General features: G+C 45.4%; 1 protein-coding gene across 3 annotated transcripts in view; it reads right to left on the bottom strand.

The window, feature by feature from the left end:
• Positions 1–18,208, bottom strand: part of pou2f2b (POU class 2 homeobox 2b) — a 60,724-nt gene that overhangs the window by 12,793 nt on the left and 29,723 nt on the right. The window contains exon 1 of one of the 3 annotated variants that reach the window (XM_083990243.1): positions 1,692–1,765. The exons of the other annotated variants lie outside the window; for them this stretch is intronic. Coding sequence (XP_083846369.1) covers positions 1,692–1,746 — 55 coding nt within the window. The 5' untranslated portion in view covers positions 1,747–1,765. Of the gene's footprint in view, positions 1–1,691; positions 1,766–18,208 lie in introns of those variants that run through there. 3 annotated transcript variants of the gene reach the window in all.

Raw genomic sequence — 18,208 nt, 5'->3', positions numbered from 1 at the left:
ACTTCATGAATAAAAACAGCTGCTGCTGGAATAGAGATGTAACTGTGACCCAAGAAATTTTAAAGACAACACCTACAGAAACTAAATAATATGATAAAACACTAATTTCTCAAACATAGGCCTGAGCCAGTGACAGCCTTTCTAATGTAAACCTTTCTGAACTGTATGCAGAATTATGTAAATTTTTCAGTGTTATGTATTTTTTTTCTCTTGTTGCACTTTGAGCTGATGAGCCTACGATAATTGTGCCATTGCCACTCTGTAAGGCCTCCTTTTAATTTTCCTAATTTATTATCTTTTATTTGAGTCATATATTGGCAAAACTTATTATCTGATCATTTCATTTTAACTGACAGCAGAATTTCAAAATTATTTTTGAAAATGCCCGATATTTTTGAAAGCATTATTATTTGTTACAATATTTTGGACAATTTTCTTTTACATTAACCCTTTAAACGGCTAGACTTCATTTGAATTGCAGAGTTATGCCCTGTGGTGTGTATCTTCTCTGCTGCAGTTTGTGATCTGGATGTGTCACTCTGGTCAGAGGATCTCAGAGAAGGTCACAGCAGTAGCATCGTGTTAAGAAATGACTTGCTGGTTTTAAACCATGAATCATTTGTCGATAAACACTACAGAAACATGTCATTTTCTTTTAGAAATTAATTTAAGACAGCCAAGACTGAGAAATACGAGCTAATTGACATTTTAAAGACTGATTTCTGATAACTTGGTGAGTCAGCTAACAGTGCTGCGTGCTTTTCTCTGCAACTTGTCGTCGGTCAGCTGAGATTGTGTCTGCTGCATCTCCCAGCCTGAGCTGACGACCAAAACAAGGATGAGGGGCTTCTGCTTTGTTTTCTTATTATATTTGATAGCACCAAAAATATCAGTTATATTAGACATTTCCTTAAAAAAATATCTTTGTACCTACTTTGAAATGTACTTTGAATTTTTACAGTGAAATTTAAATTCAAAAATTTACAAAGCAAGAATCATAGCAACACCCACACCTCCAACACACACACACACATGCAGAAAGTTTTCACCAGTTGCACGGGAAGAATTGTATCAGCTCCATATCTGTAAACTGAGCATTAATGTATTGGTGCCACAGTGCTTGTCACTAAAAAAGGAAAGGTATTGTTTACTGACAAGAGAAAAATAATCACGACATAGAAAAACACCGGCGAGGCACGCAAGTTGCAACACTGATTTATCCTCACCGGTCTGTTTCAAAAGACATTTCAGAAACTTTTTTTCCCACCGTATCTTCTTGAGCTTTTTTAGCATTCAGTATAAACACACACTCACACACACACGCATGCTATGGGCTGCCGAGGTGTCTGACCTTTCCCTCTGGCTGCGACAGGCGTCCACCCATCCATCCATCATCCCTCCATCCATCCCCATCTTTCTCTTCGTACCACCTCTCGCTCTTTGATGTTCTCTAATTAGCTGAGCTTCTTAGACCCAGTGGCATTAATCAACAACATAGACACAGTTCTCTTCCCCTCTCTCTCTCTTTCACAAACTCATGCACATACACACACACACACACACACACATACACACACACACACACACACGTACGTAGACAAACACAGTTCCCTCTCCCTCACGTAAAGCTTAATTGGTCTTGGTAAATGAAGGCCAACAGAGACAGAGAGGCTGCACAGACAGTCACTCACCTGGCAACCACATACTGGAGAAGTCCTTTGATGCTATTGCTGCTGTCTTGGTCATTTCTGCGTCTGTGTGAGAGTGTGTGTATGTGTGTGTGTGTGTGTGTGTGAGCGCTAGGTAAAAGAAACTCTCACTCTCCCTCTCTCTGACTGTCTCTACCCTAAAAAGGAGGAGTGTATTAAATCATATGCGTGAAAGAATCACTTGCTCTCTCCCTCTCTTTCTCTCTCACACATGACACCCCAAGCCCCACCTCCCACATCCTGCACACACACACACAACAGGAAGTAAGCCAAAAGAGTCGGAACTCAGCACAGAGAGGAGAAAATACAACACAAAAGAGAAAGAAAAAAAAAACAAAGAGAAAGGGGGACACGCAAGAGGTTAGAGAGTGGGAGAGGAGTGAGTGAGCGAGGAGATTGAAGATAGGTGAAAAAGAGGGGGATGACGGGTGCCGATGGAAAGTGATGGCGCGGCTGGAAACAGCCACTCACACACATACGCTCACTCACTGAGACACGCAAGAGAAAAACAGCAGGCTTGACATTCTGACCGAAGAGTGTGTGATACATTTGTGTGATTTATGACACAGTCTTTGTTGAAAACATCTGCTAAACTCAGCTGATGAGAGTTTTTCCTCAGCGCTAAGCTATTTTAACAGGTTCACATTGTCTATTCTGTCTCTACCATGAGTCATGAGACCGTCTCTTCCTCGGTCATATCTCTGCATATGGGGTAGAACGTGAGTGGGTGTTAAGTGGTCTGTCGAGGGAGGTCTTCACCAACACGAGAAGATGTGAGACATCCTCTGTTTTGCCAGCCACAGGTCTGGTCTACCCTGAGCACAGGGGAAAAACTATGTCACAACACTCACTGTACCACTGACCATCCCACACTGTGGGCTGCACACAGTGATACACCACAGAAACCTACAGGAATCCCATGAATCTCTACACGTGACGGATAGAAGAGGCACGAAAGTGGAACATATCAGATAACCTAGATATGAACCACTATCAGCGCCGCCCACTAAGATTAGCAGACTAAGAGGCTCCTAAATACGTGAAAATCTAAGGTCACCAAGCAATCTCAAGGAAGTAAAACAGCACGTTTCAGCAGAAATACTGCCTGGATGTTTGAATCTTACCCTGTCGATGTGCCGCTCTGACTGTGGGCCGAGGCGACCACAAGGTGGCACTCTTGATTCTCTAATTCTGAGGAGCAGACTGACTCCATCCCTGGATGAGGAGGCTGAGCACCCCTCCCTCTCTCTACCCTTCTCCCTCGGTCCGAGTTCACTAATTCAAAAGCTAACGGCAGCAGAGTTCCCAAGTTTAACCTTATAAATACTTTATGTGGTGATTTACAACAGCCCCATGTACTGCTGGATAGACGCTCACTAAGAAGTGCATACAGCAGTGCACTCGAGGTGCTCTCCATTACACAGACATCTTTTTTAAAAACACAGACAAACACTAATGTACCGACGTGTGAATATATATTTACCCTGAAGACAATACTGTCTTGAAGTCTTTCAAGAGAGCTTACAAACAGACATGCTTTGGATCTAAAGCTCCCACAATTTGTTGAATAATTGGTTTGTCAATCAAGCAGAAATTATTCAGCCGATATTTGTCTTTGTCCTAATAAGATTTGAGGATGCTTTCTTGGATTTAGGAAATTCATATGCTTGTTTTTCACAATTTCTGGGTATTTTTACGACAAACTACAAATTAAATCGTTGAGAAAATAACTGAAAGATGAATCGAAAATGAAAAGGAACATTACGGCTGTCGTTGCTGTTGCTTTCCCGTTGCTTCTTTTGTTGCAAACAAATAACTCCGGTCTGTGCCAGTGTTGCCTTTTCATTTATGTGATAATGTTTTGGCCTTCATCAGTACATGATGATCATTTTTACCTGTAAGAAATCAGTGAAGAGTGAGAGAGTGCGTGTGGATGTGGATGTGTGTCGGAGGGGACCAACTGGCCAGGCCTGTCCAAGGACGGTGACAGACTGCACGTTGGAGAGGGGGCGTTTCTCTGGGTCAGGGGTCGTCTGGGCAGCCTGGCTTTGGCCGTGACCTTTGTTCAAACCCTCATCTACCCACATAACTACCAACGTGTGTGTCTTTGTGTGCGAGGAGTGTGTATCGTTGTAGGTCCGTTTGAGAAGCTCTGATAGTGGGCTGGTGAAACTAAGTGGGGCTCTGGTTATGTGTGTGCACTGTACAGTTCATGGCCATGGGGGGCCTTCCTGCCCCAAGGAGGTCTGAGCCTTGGTTACCATGGAGACCAGACCTAGCAACACTCCAGCCCTGCCACTTAAATGACACTGGGCCTGACACCAAACAATTTCTGTTGAGGTTGACGAATCAAAACGTATACTACATATGAACAGTGGAATGGTGAACTTGAAAAAACAAAAATCAATAAATGAATATTAATAATTGGCTATTATTTTATTATTTCTATTAGGGAATATGAGCAATGTTAATTTAGAGTATTTTGGCCACTGGTGGAAGTTATGTTTGTAAGATAATAAACACACACACACACACACACATATATATATACACACACATACACAATCAGATAGTGGGACCCCAGGGAGAAGGATGGGGGGAGGCAGAGGCCTCTAGAGCGCCATCAATCACTCCACTGTCAGAGAGAGAGAGGGAGAGGCAGGGAGGGAGGATTGGGGGTTACTAAGAGAGAAAAAGAGGACTAGTGAAGAAAAAAAAGGAAGGGAGAGAATGATGGGAATGAAGGTTAGTGATAGAGAGACAAGAATAAGATGACCGGAGAATGGATGTTAGCTGGGGGTGAGGACGGGGAGAGAAAGATGGAGGGACAGGGAATGTGTGCATAATGGGTCATTGCAGGGACAATTCAGAGGTCTCCAAACCTGCTCAGTAACCCTCTGCAGCTCGGCCCTACTATATCTAATGCTGCCTCAGGCCCGGAGCACACACTGGCTCTAATTCATATAATCCATCATATTCCTCTTCTTATAGAGGGGACAGAGCACGGCTCAGTGATGGACCCACCAAGGCCTATGCACGGTCCAACAGCAAGACTCTATTCTGCAAGGTGAGAGATTTAAAATCCAGTCTAGTGTGTATATGTGTGTGTGAGTGCAGGTGTAGCCCCATGAGGAGTAGCAGGATTATAAACAGTAGGTCTAGCAGTGTGGAGACTACAGAGGTTGAGGTTTTGTATGAGAAGCAGCAGGGGCTAAAACACACTCACACTGTTGGCTACCATGGGACCTGCGCCATCTCACACACACATACACATACATACACGCCGCCTACACCTTTACAACACCTATTCCACTCCTGTCCTAATACCTCTCAATCGCTCCTTTTCCTCTGGCCCCTCCACCCTTCTCTCACACCATTCCTCTCCTTTCTATATCATCTTGGCAGCCCATAGGGAGCTGAGCTTGTCTAGACAGACACCGCTCTCTCCCACGGCGCTACCAAGGTTGAAGCTCAAATCTTTTTCTTTGCTCCTCTCACCCATCTTCTGCTCCTTTGGCTCTTGGCACAGGAGTGAAGGGTCTACTGGGAGGGACCAGTGGCCTTCATTGCCGGCTCAAGGAGCGCCGAGGACGCTTTAGACCAAACTGTTCACTTACACTGACTGTGGTGTTGAATGAGTCTTTCTATTCTCCCTATTATAATACAAACAAGTTACAGGTGCAGCAACCATCTTCTTTTTGTGCTCTTTCCGCCTCTTTCACCTTCACCTCCTCTTCACCTGCTGTGCCTCTTTTCCTCCAAACCCTCTCATCATCATCCCTCTCTCTCTTTTTTTTTTTTACGACCTTCCCCCTTTTCTTTCTCCAATGCAAACTTTCTCCTCTCCTCCTCTGTCTCTCTCTTTCTCTCTCAGACCTGCTGGTCAGCAGCAGCTGTGACATCACTGGCCACTCTTCTCCGCTCGGATTGGACACTCGGCCACGTTGCCAGGCAACAGCAGTGAAAGGTCTCAGTGTGAGCGTGTGTGCGGCGTGCGCATGTATGTGTGTGTTTATGTCTGTTTATAGCTACGTGAGTGAAAGGTGTGTGAGCGATTTTCCTCGCCTTGCCCTTTATCTGTGCATGAAGAATGATCAGAACAGATCTACTTCTATGCTTTATCTCAGATCAAAGCATGTAGATGATTGGGCTGCTTCACCACAGAAGAAGAGGGATGTGTGTGCATTGCGTTAATGAAAAAGAGAGATGGTACGAGTGTGAGTATGTGTCAGTGTCTGCACTTGCGTCGAACCAAATAAATGTGTATCTTCTTGTCGAATACGAGTATGTGTCTGTATATTGTGTGTGTGTGTGAGTGAGAGAGTCTAAATGTGTGTGTGTGTATGTATGTGTGTAAGCCCCCGGGAGAGGGTGGTTATTGTATCTGACACAGCGGCTCTTTCTCGCGCCTCATATTTCTGGGCCGATCGATTCCTCTGACTCCCGACAAGACAATAATCGCACCTCCCTCTCTCACTCCATCACTACCATTATTACTGACCTCCCCGGGGAACGGACAGGGTGGAGGGAGGGAGAGAGGGATGAGGAAGGAAGGAAGGATGGAAGGAGGGAGGGTGAGGAATGAGAGGGGGACATGGAGTTGACAAAATGAGCCTATGATGATGAAAAAGCAAAAAGGGACGATGTTGAAAATGAGACAGGAAGAGCCGGCCTGGAAAGAGGGGGCATCGGGGGGGTAGAGAGGAAAAGAGACCAATAGAGAGGGAGAATGGGTGAAAGTGAGGAAGTTGAGATAAGGTGATGGAGAGATGAGGTCCAGGGGAGAAAAGACGACGGCAGGAGAGGTAAGGGATGTGAGGTGATAAAGTGAAAGAAAGAATGAGAGAAAGCTGAAGCTTAACAGGAAAGGACAGGAAGGAGACCAGGGCGTAGGTTTAGAAACAAAAAAAAAGGAAAAAGAAAGCGAGCAATATAGATCATGGCGAAAAAAGGAAAGAGGACACAAGTGAAGGAGTGCAGAGAGACAGAGGGCTGAACGAAGGGACAATAACGGAGAGAATTAGAGGAGGAGAGATGAAGGATTCGCACTATCTTCTTCTAATAAAGGAGAGAATGAGAGACAGGGACCGGGGGAGGGAGATAGAGAGGGAGGGAGGGAGGAGAGGGTGGGGGTTAGACTGAGGTGAAGGAGGGAGAGACAGAGAAATATATAGGAACACACTCAAAGCAGAGCTCACAGACAAAAACAGACATGTGCGCACACACACATGAACACACAGAGCAGCGCTGCGGAGGTCAGCGCTCAGAAATATTATTAAATTGACAAGAGTACAATAGTTGATTGGCAGGCTGACTCCTGCACTGCCATTCAGTGGAGAAGAATGGAGACAGACACACACACACAAAATGCATGTGCATCTGCAGTTTCACAGAACAATCAACACAGCATGTAGAGATGTAGAGATGCACACACACACACACACATGCATGCACAAAACAGACAAAAGACAGTGTATGTGTGTGTGTGTGTATGTGAGCCTGTCACTGCTGTGTCTTTATGCTTTGAATCCAGATTACAATTACAGTAATTGGCTCTCAATTCAAGCGATTTCTCTTTGACCCTCTCACCTCTCTTTCTCTCTCTCTCTCACTCCCATCCCCACACATTTTGCCTCTTCCTCTACCCCCCATCCTCCTCATCAATATTCCTCCGCCTCCCCTCTACCTGTATCGCTACATCCATCTTTCTTTGGGTGCAGGATTCTCTTTTCCCTACTCCCCCCCCCCCCCCCCCCCCCCCCCACACACACACACACACACCCAATCCATGCACACACTCAACACACTTTATCCCCAGGTATAACAAATTTTCCTTCCTGTTTTCCATCCTTCCTACTCCCTGGTTGGTTTACTCGCCCCACCACCACCACCCAATTTTTGCCACTTTTCCTCCCTCCTTCTTTTCAACCTTTCTCTCTGAGATAGTTGGAGAAAGAGGGGATCTATTGTATACTTTATTCATGCCGTATTTATTATGGAGAGATAGCTGCTCAGTGATACAGTCAGGGGGATGTATTGTGCATTTGGGGAAAGAGGTGAAAGAGCGATAGATAAAAAGAAGGAGGTAAGAAAAAGGGGTGATAGAGGTGGTGGTGATGGTGTGTTGGGGAGGTGGTGGTGAAGCGAACGAGGAGGAGGAGGGGGGGTTAGGAAATTGGTCTGGCTAGCGGAACAGCTTTTCACCTCTCTCTCTCTCCCTCTCTTTCTCTCCCTCCCTCTCTTTCTCTCTCCCTCTCTCTATTCTGCTTTGTATTCTGCAGAGATGACAGGGGGAAAGCTTTATTGCTCCGAGTTTGTATCGATCGGGGCCCCTCTAAGGGGGGAGGCCGGAGTACGCGCTGAGCAGGCCCTTTCTCAACGACTGTGGCTCCAACAACCATCCCCCTCCTCTCCTCCTCCCCCCTCCTCCTCCTCCTCCTCCTCCACCCCCCAAACCCTCCTCTTGCTCGCGAGCTCGCTCTGAAATTCAAATTCAAGGCTCTTATTCTCAAAGGTTAGGAGAGGGAGAGCTCGGGAAAGCAAGAAGAGAAAGAGAGACAGAGAGATTGAATGAAAGGGAGACGGTGGCGTCTGGCTTCTTCCCCTGACTGAAGCGCTGAATGGAGCTGGGATCTGATAAGCAGAGCACACAAACACAAACAAGGGAAGAAATAGAGAAATAAAGGGGGAAAAATGGCCATGAGGAATAAATCAGGCCCCGTCCTCTTCATTCCTTCCTCATCTTTCCATCTCCTTTTCTTTCTCACTGACTGTCCCCTCTCTTGTCCTCGTCCCTACTGTATCTCCATTTTTTTTCCTGAGGTGAGAATGATTTTCTTGACAGGTGAAGAATGAGCTGGGTCCGAGCATGCATGCATGTCCTTGTTAGAGGGACACAAGGAGAGCTGGGATCCATGACACACAGAATGGATCCCATGTGGGTCACACGTCATCTAACTCTAACTCTTCTGTTAGAGCGAAATAAAATAATAATCAACTCTTGTACAGGCTCACAAAGCCGAGATGCATGCAGTCAAAAACCAGGGAGTTAAAATTACAAATCACCACCACTTCAGACTTCTTTTCTCCCTCTATTTGACAAGGTTTTTTTTTTTTAAAAAAGGAGGGCGAGACCCAGTGTCAAAGCTGAAGCCAACTGACCAAACACTTGACTCACACATGGAAGTGTCCATGTGTGCACACACAGGCACGCACGCACGCACAAGCACACACAGACAGCCTATTTATCTGTTAATGGCATGCACAGCACTGCAGTGGGGCTGGGGAGAAGAACAGATTGTCCATCAGGGGGTTAGAGGGTTCAAGTCCATGACCAGAGGGCTGAAGGAAGGTTAGGGGGTTGTAGGTTCAACTCCCAGGGGGCGAGGAGGATCCCTGCTGTCTCCAGTCCGACTGCGGCCCTCCCCCTTCAAACCTCCTCCAGGACAATACAACCCTCCCTCCACCCATCTTTTCTCTTCCCCATCCCACTGCTGGCCCTTTTAAGCCCTGCTTAGTCTGATCACACACGTGTAAACCTGAGCCTTGCCTCCAGACTCTCTCTGTTTGTCTCAGAAGTACACATGCATGCGCACACACTGCGCTGCACATAAACAAACATGACCCCCCCAAACACACACACACTCACACCCACACACATACACACCCACATGCAATTGCACAGATAACTTACAGATGCGCAAACATATTCATAAAACTCGAAACACTCTTACAATTCAAATACAAATGCTTTGCTCTCGCTATCTTCTGTTTTCCCATATTACAGCAGATCATTTTATTTTGACCTACATCATGATTGAAACTGTTTCTGCCTTTTCCAACTCCATCTCACTTCCTCCTCTTGTGGAAAAGACCAAAGAGAAACACGCCATTGCCTCAGCTATCAGTCGCAGCAGATGTGAGTGGATATGAGATATTTGTGTAAACATTGGATACATATACTGTATATATATTGTCACTGATATTGCTTGTGTGGTTTATGTGGAGCTCCAGATTGAGTTCAGTGATAGAGTATACATCAGAGAGTAGCGCTGGATGTTACACGTCTGATTCACAGAAGAATACACACACACACACACACACACACACACACACACACAGGCATACATGTGCACAAACACACGCGCACACATACACACACATAACTTACAATAACCTGCAGGCCTACAACCTGCCTTGTTGGCTGGTTGGGTGAATGCATTATTAAACACACAGGATTTCATATGTAGAGACAGAATATGAATGCAGCACTGGCTTCTACACTCGCTTGTTCACTCTGGTCTCAGCTCTTTTACATTTTCCTTAAAACTCTCTCACTTATTACTCTTCATATTTACATAGATACTTTATTTACCAAATATTGTCACACTCTTTCTCCATTTGTTATTCTAATACGGCTACTTTTGTTTGCTCAGGATATACAACTCTTGCACAGGAGAGATTCCTCCTGTGCTGCTCTTCCTGTGGTCCCTCTATTTTTCTTTTTGAGGTTTATTCACCTGAATTTAGTGTCTGAGGACAGATACTGTTGGATGTTGAATATATTTTAGACTACATGAATAACACTAAGTTGACTTATGCTGCTTTGTTAAATGACTTAACTCTCCGCGATATCAGTGCAATTTTACTTGTGGGTTATAGATTCGGACCTTCTACTAGTCAAGGATGTCTGCCCTGATGTCACATTAGACAGTGATGGCTGATATTTGCCAGTGACAGGCCACAGGCAGGATGGTGTATGTATAACATCATCCCCCTGACCATCATTTGTCCGAGTCAGCGCAGAAAGCCGCCGTAAGGAGGCAAAAACCACTGGATCCGCTGATTAACCAAAAGGCCCTCACGTAAGCGGCGGTCGAAGAACAACTAAACCACAACAGCAGCGTTGTGTGTGTTTACATCTGTAGGGCGGGCGGGCCGGGCCCCGACTCTCACGGTAATCGATGAACGAGGGAGGAAAGGGAGGCAGCGGGCGAGGCAGGGATGTGTGTAAGGGGGGAGGGCGGGTGGGAAAAAATCGGTAAAGAAAGCAGGTTATCTCCCGTCATTAGGGGAGGGGGAATCCCCGTCTGGAGGGGTGGGGAGGGCGGGGCGGGTGAGGAGGGGTGAGGGAAGACCGGGGTTCATTGATAAAAAGGGAGAGAGGGAGGGAGAGGGGAGAAGGGGAGACTATGTTTGGCATCGAGAGAGAGCAGACAATTATCTGTATTGATTAGAGCGGCCCAGTACTGTGAAGACTGAGAAAACTATGACTGGATCAATAGAGAGAGAGAGAGAGAGAGAGGGAGTGAGAGAGAGAGTGAGGGGGAGAGAGAGGGAAAGAGAGAGAGAGAGAGTTAGAGGATAGACAGACCAATAGAGAGAAACAAACGACAGAGATAAAAGATACATGTAATGACAAACATTGTTTATGGTGCAAAGCAAAGTCAAAGACCCAAGGTGGCATTAACGCTAAGAGGGGAGTTGGGGGTGGGGGGAGACAGGAAGAGTCAATGAAAGCACAAGGAGATACATTACATTGCTGATGTCATTACTCTTTATCATTGATTTGTCAGCACAACCACAGAGTTCATTCAACAAGCCCACCAGTGCCCTCCCATCAACACAGCACACAGCTAAACAGAGAGAGAGACTAAAAAAGACATTAACTAAACACACACTGACTGACCACAGCCCGACCGCTGAGGGTGGAGGATGCAGACAAAACCTGGCAACCCAGAGAAAATGGACTGTTGGCTCTGCCAACAACAAAGGGTAAAGAGCACTGACTTTTCAAAAGAATCGAATCGAAGTGTTTTATTCAGATGTATGTGATCGCATTGTGCGAACAGTTTTTTTTTTTTTTTTTTTTAAGTTTCCTCAGACTTCAGAGTTTCACATGCACATCAGACACTTCCTCTGGCTCCTGATTTCCTATTGGTTACCTGTGCACATGAATGATGTATTTTTGTATGTGTGTCCAGTTGGGAATTAAAAGTCTTTTTTGGGGTGGCAACGGCGGCAACTGTGGTGCCTACACCCAAATCACATGATGGTCCTGTGCGCTTCCTGAGGCCTTAGAGAGACAGTTACCTGGTGTCACTCTCAAATTTTGGAAAAAGAGATAGTGTGCTATGGAACAAGAAAAATATGATGAGGATATAATTGTCTTAGAGATACAGTGAAAAAAACAAACACAGAATAGTTCTTATTTTCTATTTTCTATATTCACATGTGATATGTATTTACTCTAATTCCTTTGTTGTTCTTTCATTGTTTACATGTAGTATTTTGTTGTATAGTGTTCTATCAATCTATTTGTGTAAGATTTTCCCGTTAGTATATTTGCACTGTAAACCTTAGAGAAATTCTTTGGTGATATTCAAATATTTCCACACCAATAAAGTAAATATGAATTGCAATTTAAGAGAAAAAGAGGTCAAGAAGACAGAATATATTGGAGTGTTTTGGAGGGGGAGCTCAGAGAAATATCAGAAGGGAGGCAGTGCTCAGGTAGGGGGCCTTGCTGTGGGGCCTCTTTTTGTCCAGGATAAAAAACCAAAATGGTGGAATAGGGCTGGAACAAAAGGCACACAGGAGGAAACAGGAGAGTGACAATGTGTGTTGAGTAAAAACATCCCGCTGGTGTACACAGACACACACAGACACATACACACACATCACTCATGCACACGCATTAATCCCTAATCAGACCCCACTGAGGGAGTGTGCAAGTACCCACTCACTACACTTATAGTTGCAACTTACATTTCTTGAAATCCTTGGCCCTATTTCCCAGGCAACCAAGACCCACACCAAACAACACACACACACACATACGGGCAAACACACACACACCAACGCAGGGGACCGCATCTGTCATTCCTTAGTTTATTGAACATTACAAGATGATAGAATTCAGCCTCCTACTCTCTTGATGTGTTTTGACACCGAAGAGGAACGTATTGTCAGAACAGGTTTATACAAAAGCAAACAAATAGATGAAAAAACATAAACTCTGAATGGGGAAGCCGGGCTGGATATTGAGGAAACCTTTGGTAAGGGCAGAAAATGTCAGGTTTGACAAATGACCTTTTAAACATGGAGCAGATGTAGAGAGTCATGTACACTGTGGACAGAGGGCTGCTCAACTGTCTGTCTCTTAACAGCTACTGAAAAGAGAAGCGTCACTGTTTCATACTGTTGAAATACAACACTGACATTACTACAAGTTTAAATCTGGAGCTAACCAAAGCAATTTCTAAATTACAAGTGAATTTCATTTTGGCGAGAAGAGGGTGGAAAATCAGTTGCAGGTGTGTAATAAGGCCACAGAGTATGGAACAAAAAGAGAGGACGGCGGTTGGGGGGGTGGAGGGGCAGTTGATGCAAGAAAAGACAAGTATAAGGGAAAAAAAGAGAGAAAATTATATTTTTGAGAAAGACACGCGAGGAAAAGAGGGCAGGACATGAATTACAGGTGTAAAGTTATGCATGCATGACATCACTGGACCCCTCCTCCAGCCCTTGGGAATGGGCACCTTGGAAACGGTCGCTAAGGGAACAGAGTATTGAGAGAGAGAGAGAGAGAGAGAGAGAGAAGGGGGGGGGGGGGGGGGGGTCAAGAAAAAAAAATCAAGAGGTAGAACATAGGCAGCTAATGACACAGTGAATTCAACCTCGGTGAGGAGTCATGTGGTTCATTCCCTAACAAACCAGCATTTACTTTCTCTCATATCCCATTCAGCAAATGGGCCACCTCTGCTCATAAAGGGTGAAAAAGCAAGCTCCATCACAGCTAAAGCCTGCATTGTCCTCCTCCCCCATATACTCTGACCTCTCATCCACTCCAGTCATTTAGAGAAGGGAGATTTAGTGCAGCGCCGATGCAGCCTGATGGTAAAAACCAGCACATGATAGAGAGGCAGAGATGGCCTCGGGTCTCTGGTTTAACACATGGAGAAATATTGATGGAAAAACATGTTGATGGACAAAGAGAAGTCTGGTATAGTGAAATGTTGGCTGTTAATGTATATGGGTTCTTGGAGGTCATTTCGACCAAGAAGCTAGAAGCTTGGTAAGTGGATTGGAGAAATTGAAGTTCGCACGCAACACCCACTTTGGTCTTTTGAGGTGTCGGAGTAACGAACACACATGCCCACGCCCACAGGAAAGAACCGACGTGCCATTTCTGACCTCGGCAAAATCTCCTCATCCCGGCAGACGGAGCAAAGTCCGCACTCTCACACACACACACACAGAGCAGCTGAATGGATGCACTTTGACGGCCTCTCTCTTCTCCTTTCGACCAATAAACAAAGTCTTTCTGAGCTCCCAACTTCAACGCCTGATCAAAACGACTGCATAGACGCGCCACCACAACAAATAACTACAAAAAAAACAAAAAAACAAAAATATAAATATATTTTGCATCACCACAGTGTTGCGGAGTTTATGCACATAACAAACACCTACATTCTGCATGCAGCATATTTGCAAAGCAGAATGATATACAGATCAAAGGCTCAGATTTGGTATGCAATATAGATTTGGTATGTATGCATAATATGTGATCAATATCTGTTGCTGAATAAAACATGCTGCTGGCTTTTGACAGGCCGATTTGAAATGGAGATACTATGCTAATACAAAAGGCTTTGGTGAGATTGGCCCTGAACCCTCCACATACCAGCAGTTCACATTTAGACGCTCTCACCTGCACTCTCCATAATGCATGAGCTGCCTGAATATATATCACCCACTGCACAGCTCACTCTCTCACACACACACCTCCACGTGCACAACAATGCATGGACACACCAGTGTGTGCACAATGACATGGGCACGTACGCACCAGATTGCCATGCCTACATGCTGGCCGATATGCACACACACACACACACACACACACACACACACACACACACACACACACACACACACACACACACACACACACACACACACACACACACACACACACACACACACACACACACACACACACACACACACACACACACACACACACACGTACATACATGCATGCAGTCCACCACAGATGAACACAAAACAAACAAGACACAGACTCCATGGTGAGAGTCTGATATCATACATGCAGAAAAGAAAGAAATGCAGAGAAAAAAAAAGCCAATTTCATCTTAGTGAAAAAAACAAAATAAAAACTTTTCAGTAATTTAAAAGTAGCGTTTGGCACCCTTAAATGGCCCGTTTTCTATTTACTGACAGAATTTTTGCTGGGAGAAAAACAACATAACTAAAAGCTTTGATTACTGTAAAACATGTAAGGGCCACATGCTGTAAAAAAAACGAAAAAAAAAAAAAACACACACACACACACACACACACACAGAACAACACAATGTTTTTCTTCTTTGATCAAGCAGTGTGAGACATACAGACAGTGCTTAATCAAAACACTGGCAAGCCATCCTGAACTTCTAGGCTTTCGGTAGCAGGAAACAGGGTCAGGGTTGCTGCACAACTCAGTGTGAACTGGCCTGGAGTTTGTGTTTGTGTGTTGTTTGTGTGTGACAGCTTGTGGGTGCATGTGTACGCGTCGGCTGTTTGTTTGCCAGAGACCATGTCGGCTGGTGTTTGTGGGCTGCCAATTAACACACACACATACACACAGTTTTTGATAGGTAGAGTCAGCCGAAGTGAGGAATGAAGAATGGAAAGTCAGAGAAGTAAAGACAGTTGAACAGTAGATATTACAGCGGGGAACATTACAGCTGGGCCCATTGTGATTTACATTGCATTACCTTTCTGTGATAGCCTGTAGTAAATATGCATTTACAGGGTACTCTGTCTGTTTTAGAAGACAACTGAATTTACTTCTGTGTTTCTCTGCCTCTGCTGGTCTTTAACCTTGGCCTCTGGTGCTTCTGCCTATCGCAATAAAGTCACCCCTCCTCCTCTTTGCCTCTCCCTCTCTCTCTCTCTCCTCTCTCTCCCTCTCTCTTTTCTTCTTCTTCTTCCTCCTCCTCCTCCTCCTCCTCCTCTCTGTCTCCCTCTGTCCCCCAGGCACCACTGTTGTCCACTGTTCCACTCATTCATAGTAAACACTATTGATTTTCAGCAGGGAAAATAAAAAAAAGGCCATGAATTTTAATGCCCCTATCTGTCCCCTTCTCCATCTCTTCCTATCCCCCCCTGCCTCTCCCTTCCCTTCACCCCCCCACCCCCCCTCTTCTCTACCACTACCTCCACCTCCACCCCTTCCTTCCTGAGGGGAGGATAAAGAGATGGGGATCATGTGTGTATGTGTGTGTGTGTGTGTGTGTGTGTGTGCCTTATGTGTGAGTGTAAGTTGGTGGTACGGGGAGGGGGGTTGCATTTCTCATTTCCCAGCTGTGCCTCTCTCACACAACTGCCCCCCTACACCCCCCCAGCTCACCCCCTACCTACACCTCTCCTGCTCCCCATTCTATTCCTCCTCTGTCCTCCTCCTCATCCCTGTGTTGCTCCCCTCTCCTCTTCACACAGGCTTTAACTCTGGGGAGTGGAAGCAAACGAAGCTCCACACACACACGCAGACCGTCATCGTCACACACAGACAGGGCCTGTCCCATTATGCTCCTGTACACACACTTAAACAATTCACACACACCACAAGTGACAGAACTTGTAAGATACCTCATTTACACAGACATAAACACACACACACAGCGCTATGAATGACAGAAGCCATTCACTATCACTATATTATCACTATCCTTTCAGCTTCTACGCAGTTGTATTTAAATTTACCTCCATCTCACTTACTTCCATTTTCTTTCCAATGACTTCCTGCTCTATCTTCACTCCGGTTGCATTTATACACCTACAAACAACACCCCCACCCCCACCCCTTCCTTTTCGCTACCTCTGTTGCCCAGCCTCTCTCTCTCTCTCTCCTACTCTGTGTATTGATTTTGCTATAAGCGGTGTCCCGGTTGCGACAGGTTAGCGCAGACAGACAAAGGCAGACTTCATCAACCAGCGTTAAACACAGGAGCCACGTCCTCAATAATCACTCCATCACACAAAAGACGAGAGAGAGAGAGAGAGAGAGAGAGAGAGAGAGAGAGAGAGTAGAGCGCGGAGAGGAGCGTGTGGAGAGTATTGACGTATACTGAGTAGTAGAATGGAGGGGGAAAATAACGGTGTATTTCCAAGGTTGTCTTTTTGTTTTCTTTAATTTGTAGGAAACACAGGGACGTAATTTACCATCTGGATTAAACACAAGAGAATTCATCCGCATAGACATGAACAAACTTGTCTGATATCTTGAAACTTGTGATTCTCTTCCTGTTCTATTTGTTGCACTTGTTATTTTCCTCTGATAAACACTCACATAAATCTATTTCATTAAAAAAACTAAATTTAGATCTCATCATCATACTGTTTTTGGCATCAACATAGGCTGCCTTTGAAGGATTCTTCATGTGTAGTGCCTTTAAAAATGTTTGATTAAAGGAGAAATTTTCTTCTACTAACCTCATTATAACAGTGAGTGTACTGTACGCTGGTCTTTTTTACAACAGTCTGAATTGATGTGTGTGTGTATGAATGTGCATGTGTGTGTGTGCGCGTGCATGTATCTGTGTGTACGCAGACAGTTTTCATCTCCACTTAATCTCCCGCTCCTAATTCAGAGTGTACATTGAGCCGCCTAATAGGATGTGACTGGAGCGCCTGCTGCAGCGCTAGCTAGCTAGCCGCTAATGAGAGGGCCGCCACAGCCGGAGAATCAAAGCGCTTCATCAGCACTCCTAATTACTGTAAACCTTGTTAGCTGGCTGGATAGCTAACATCTGCTCTCGCTAACAAAGTATATCCATATATAACACGAAGCTGGCCTGGTGTGTCCAAATGAGAATCAAAGACCGTGCTGCTACCACACCCTGTGATTTCATTGTTCTACTCTGTGCTGCGATTGTAATTACAGCAGAGGGAGGGTTTTGTTGCTGTTCAGGTTCACATGAAGAAGCAGAGGGAACAGACACAAGTCCGTGTTCAAAACTATTTACATTGTAACGACAATTGTTGCTTCCTGTGCCCATTAACTGTGGTTACAGAGGCCTGTTGGAGAGCTTGTGATGTTTAATAGCACACTGAGGTCTGATGGCGCTAATGTTGCCCATCTATGAAGCAGCAGGTGTGTGGACAGCAGGTTTCCATGTAGCTCTTTCTGTTTGCCTGCTCACCCCCTCTCTATCTCTGATCAAAGCACTTCCTTTAAACCTCCCCCTCCCTCTTCCCCCCGCCACCCCTCAACTACCACCACCACCTTCTGCTGTTCCTCTCCTCTTTCTCCACCCGCCCCCCTCCACCCGCCCTGGCCTCCACCTTTTCCCTGATCATAATTTGACTGATGATTACACTTGTCACTCAAGGCAGCATGTGGCCAATTAGGCAGAGGGGTGACGGGGAGGGGTGAGCAGGTTGTGATGAAGGGGTGGGGGCTGGGGGGGGGGGGTTGACAGGAAATGTGG

The sequence above is a fragment of the Trachurus trachurus genome, assembly GCF_905171665.1.
Source record: "Trachurus trachurus genome assembly, chromosome: 16".
Lineage (NCBI taxonomy): Eukaryota > Metazoa > Chordata > Actinopteri > Carangiformes > Carangidae > Trachurus > Trachurus trachurus.
This window is presented reverse-complemented; position numbering and strand designations above follow the sequence as displayed.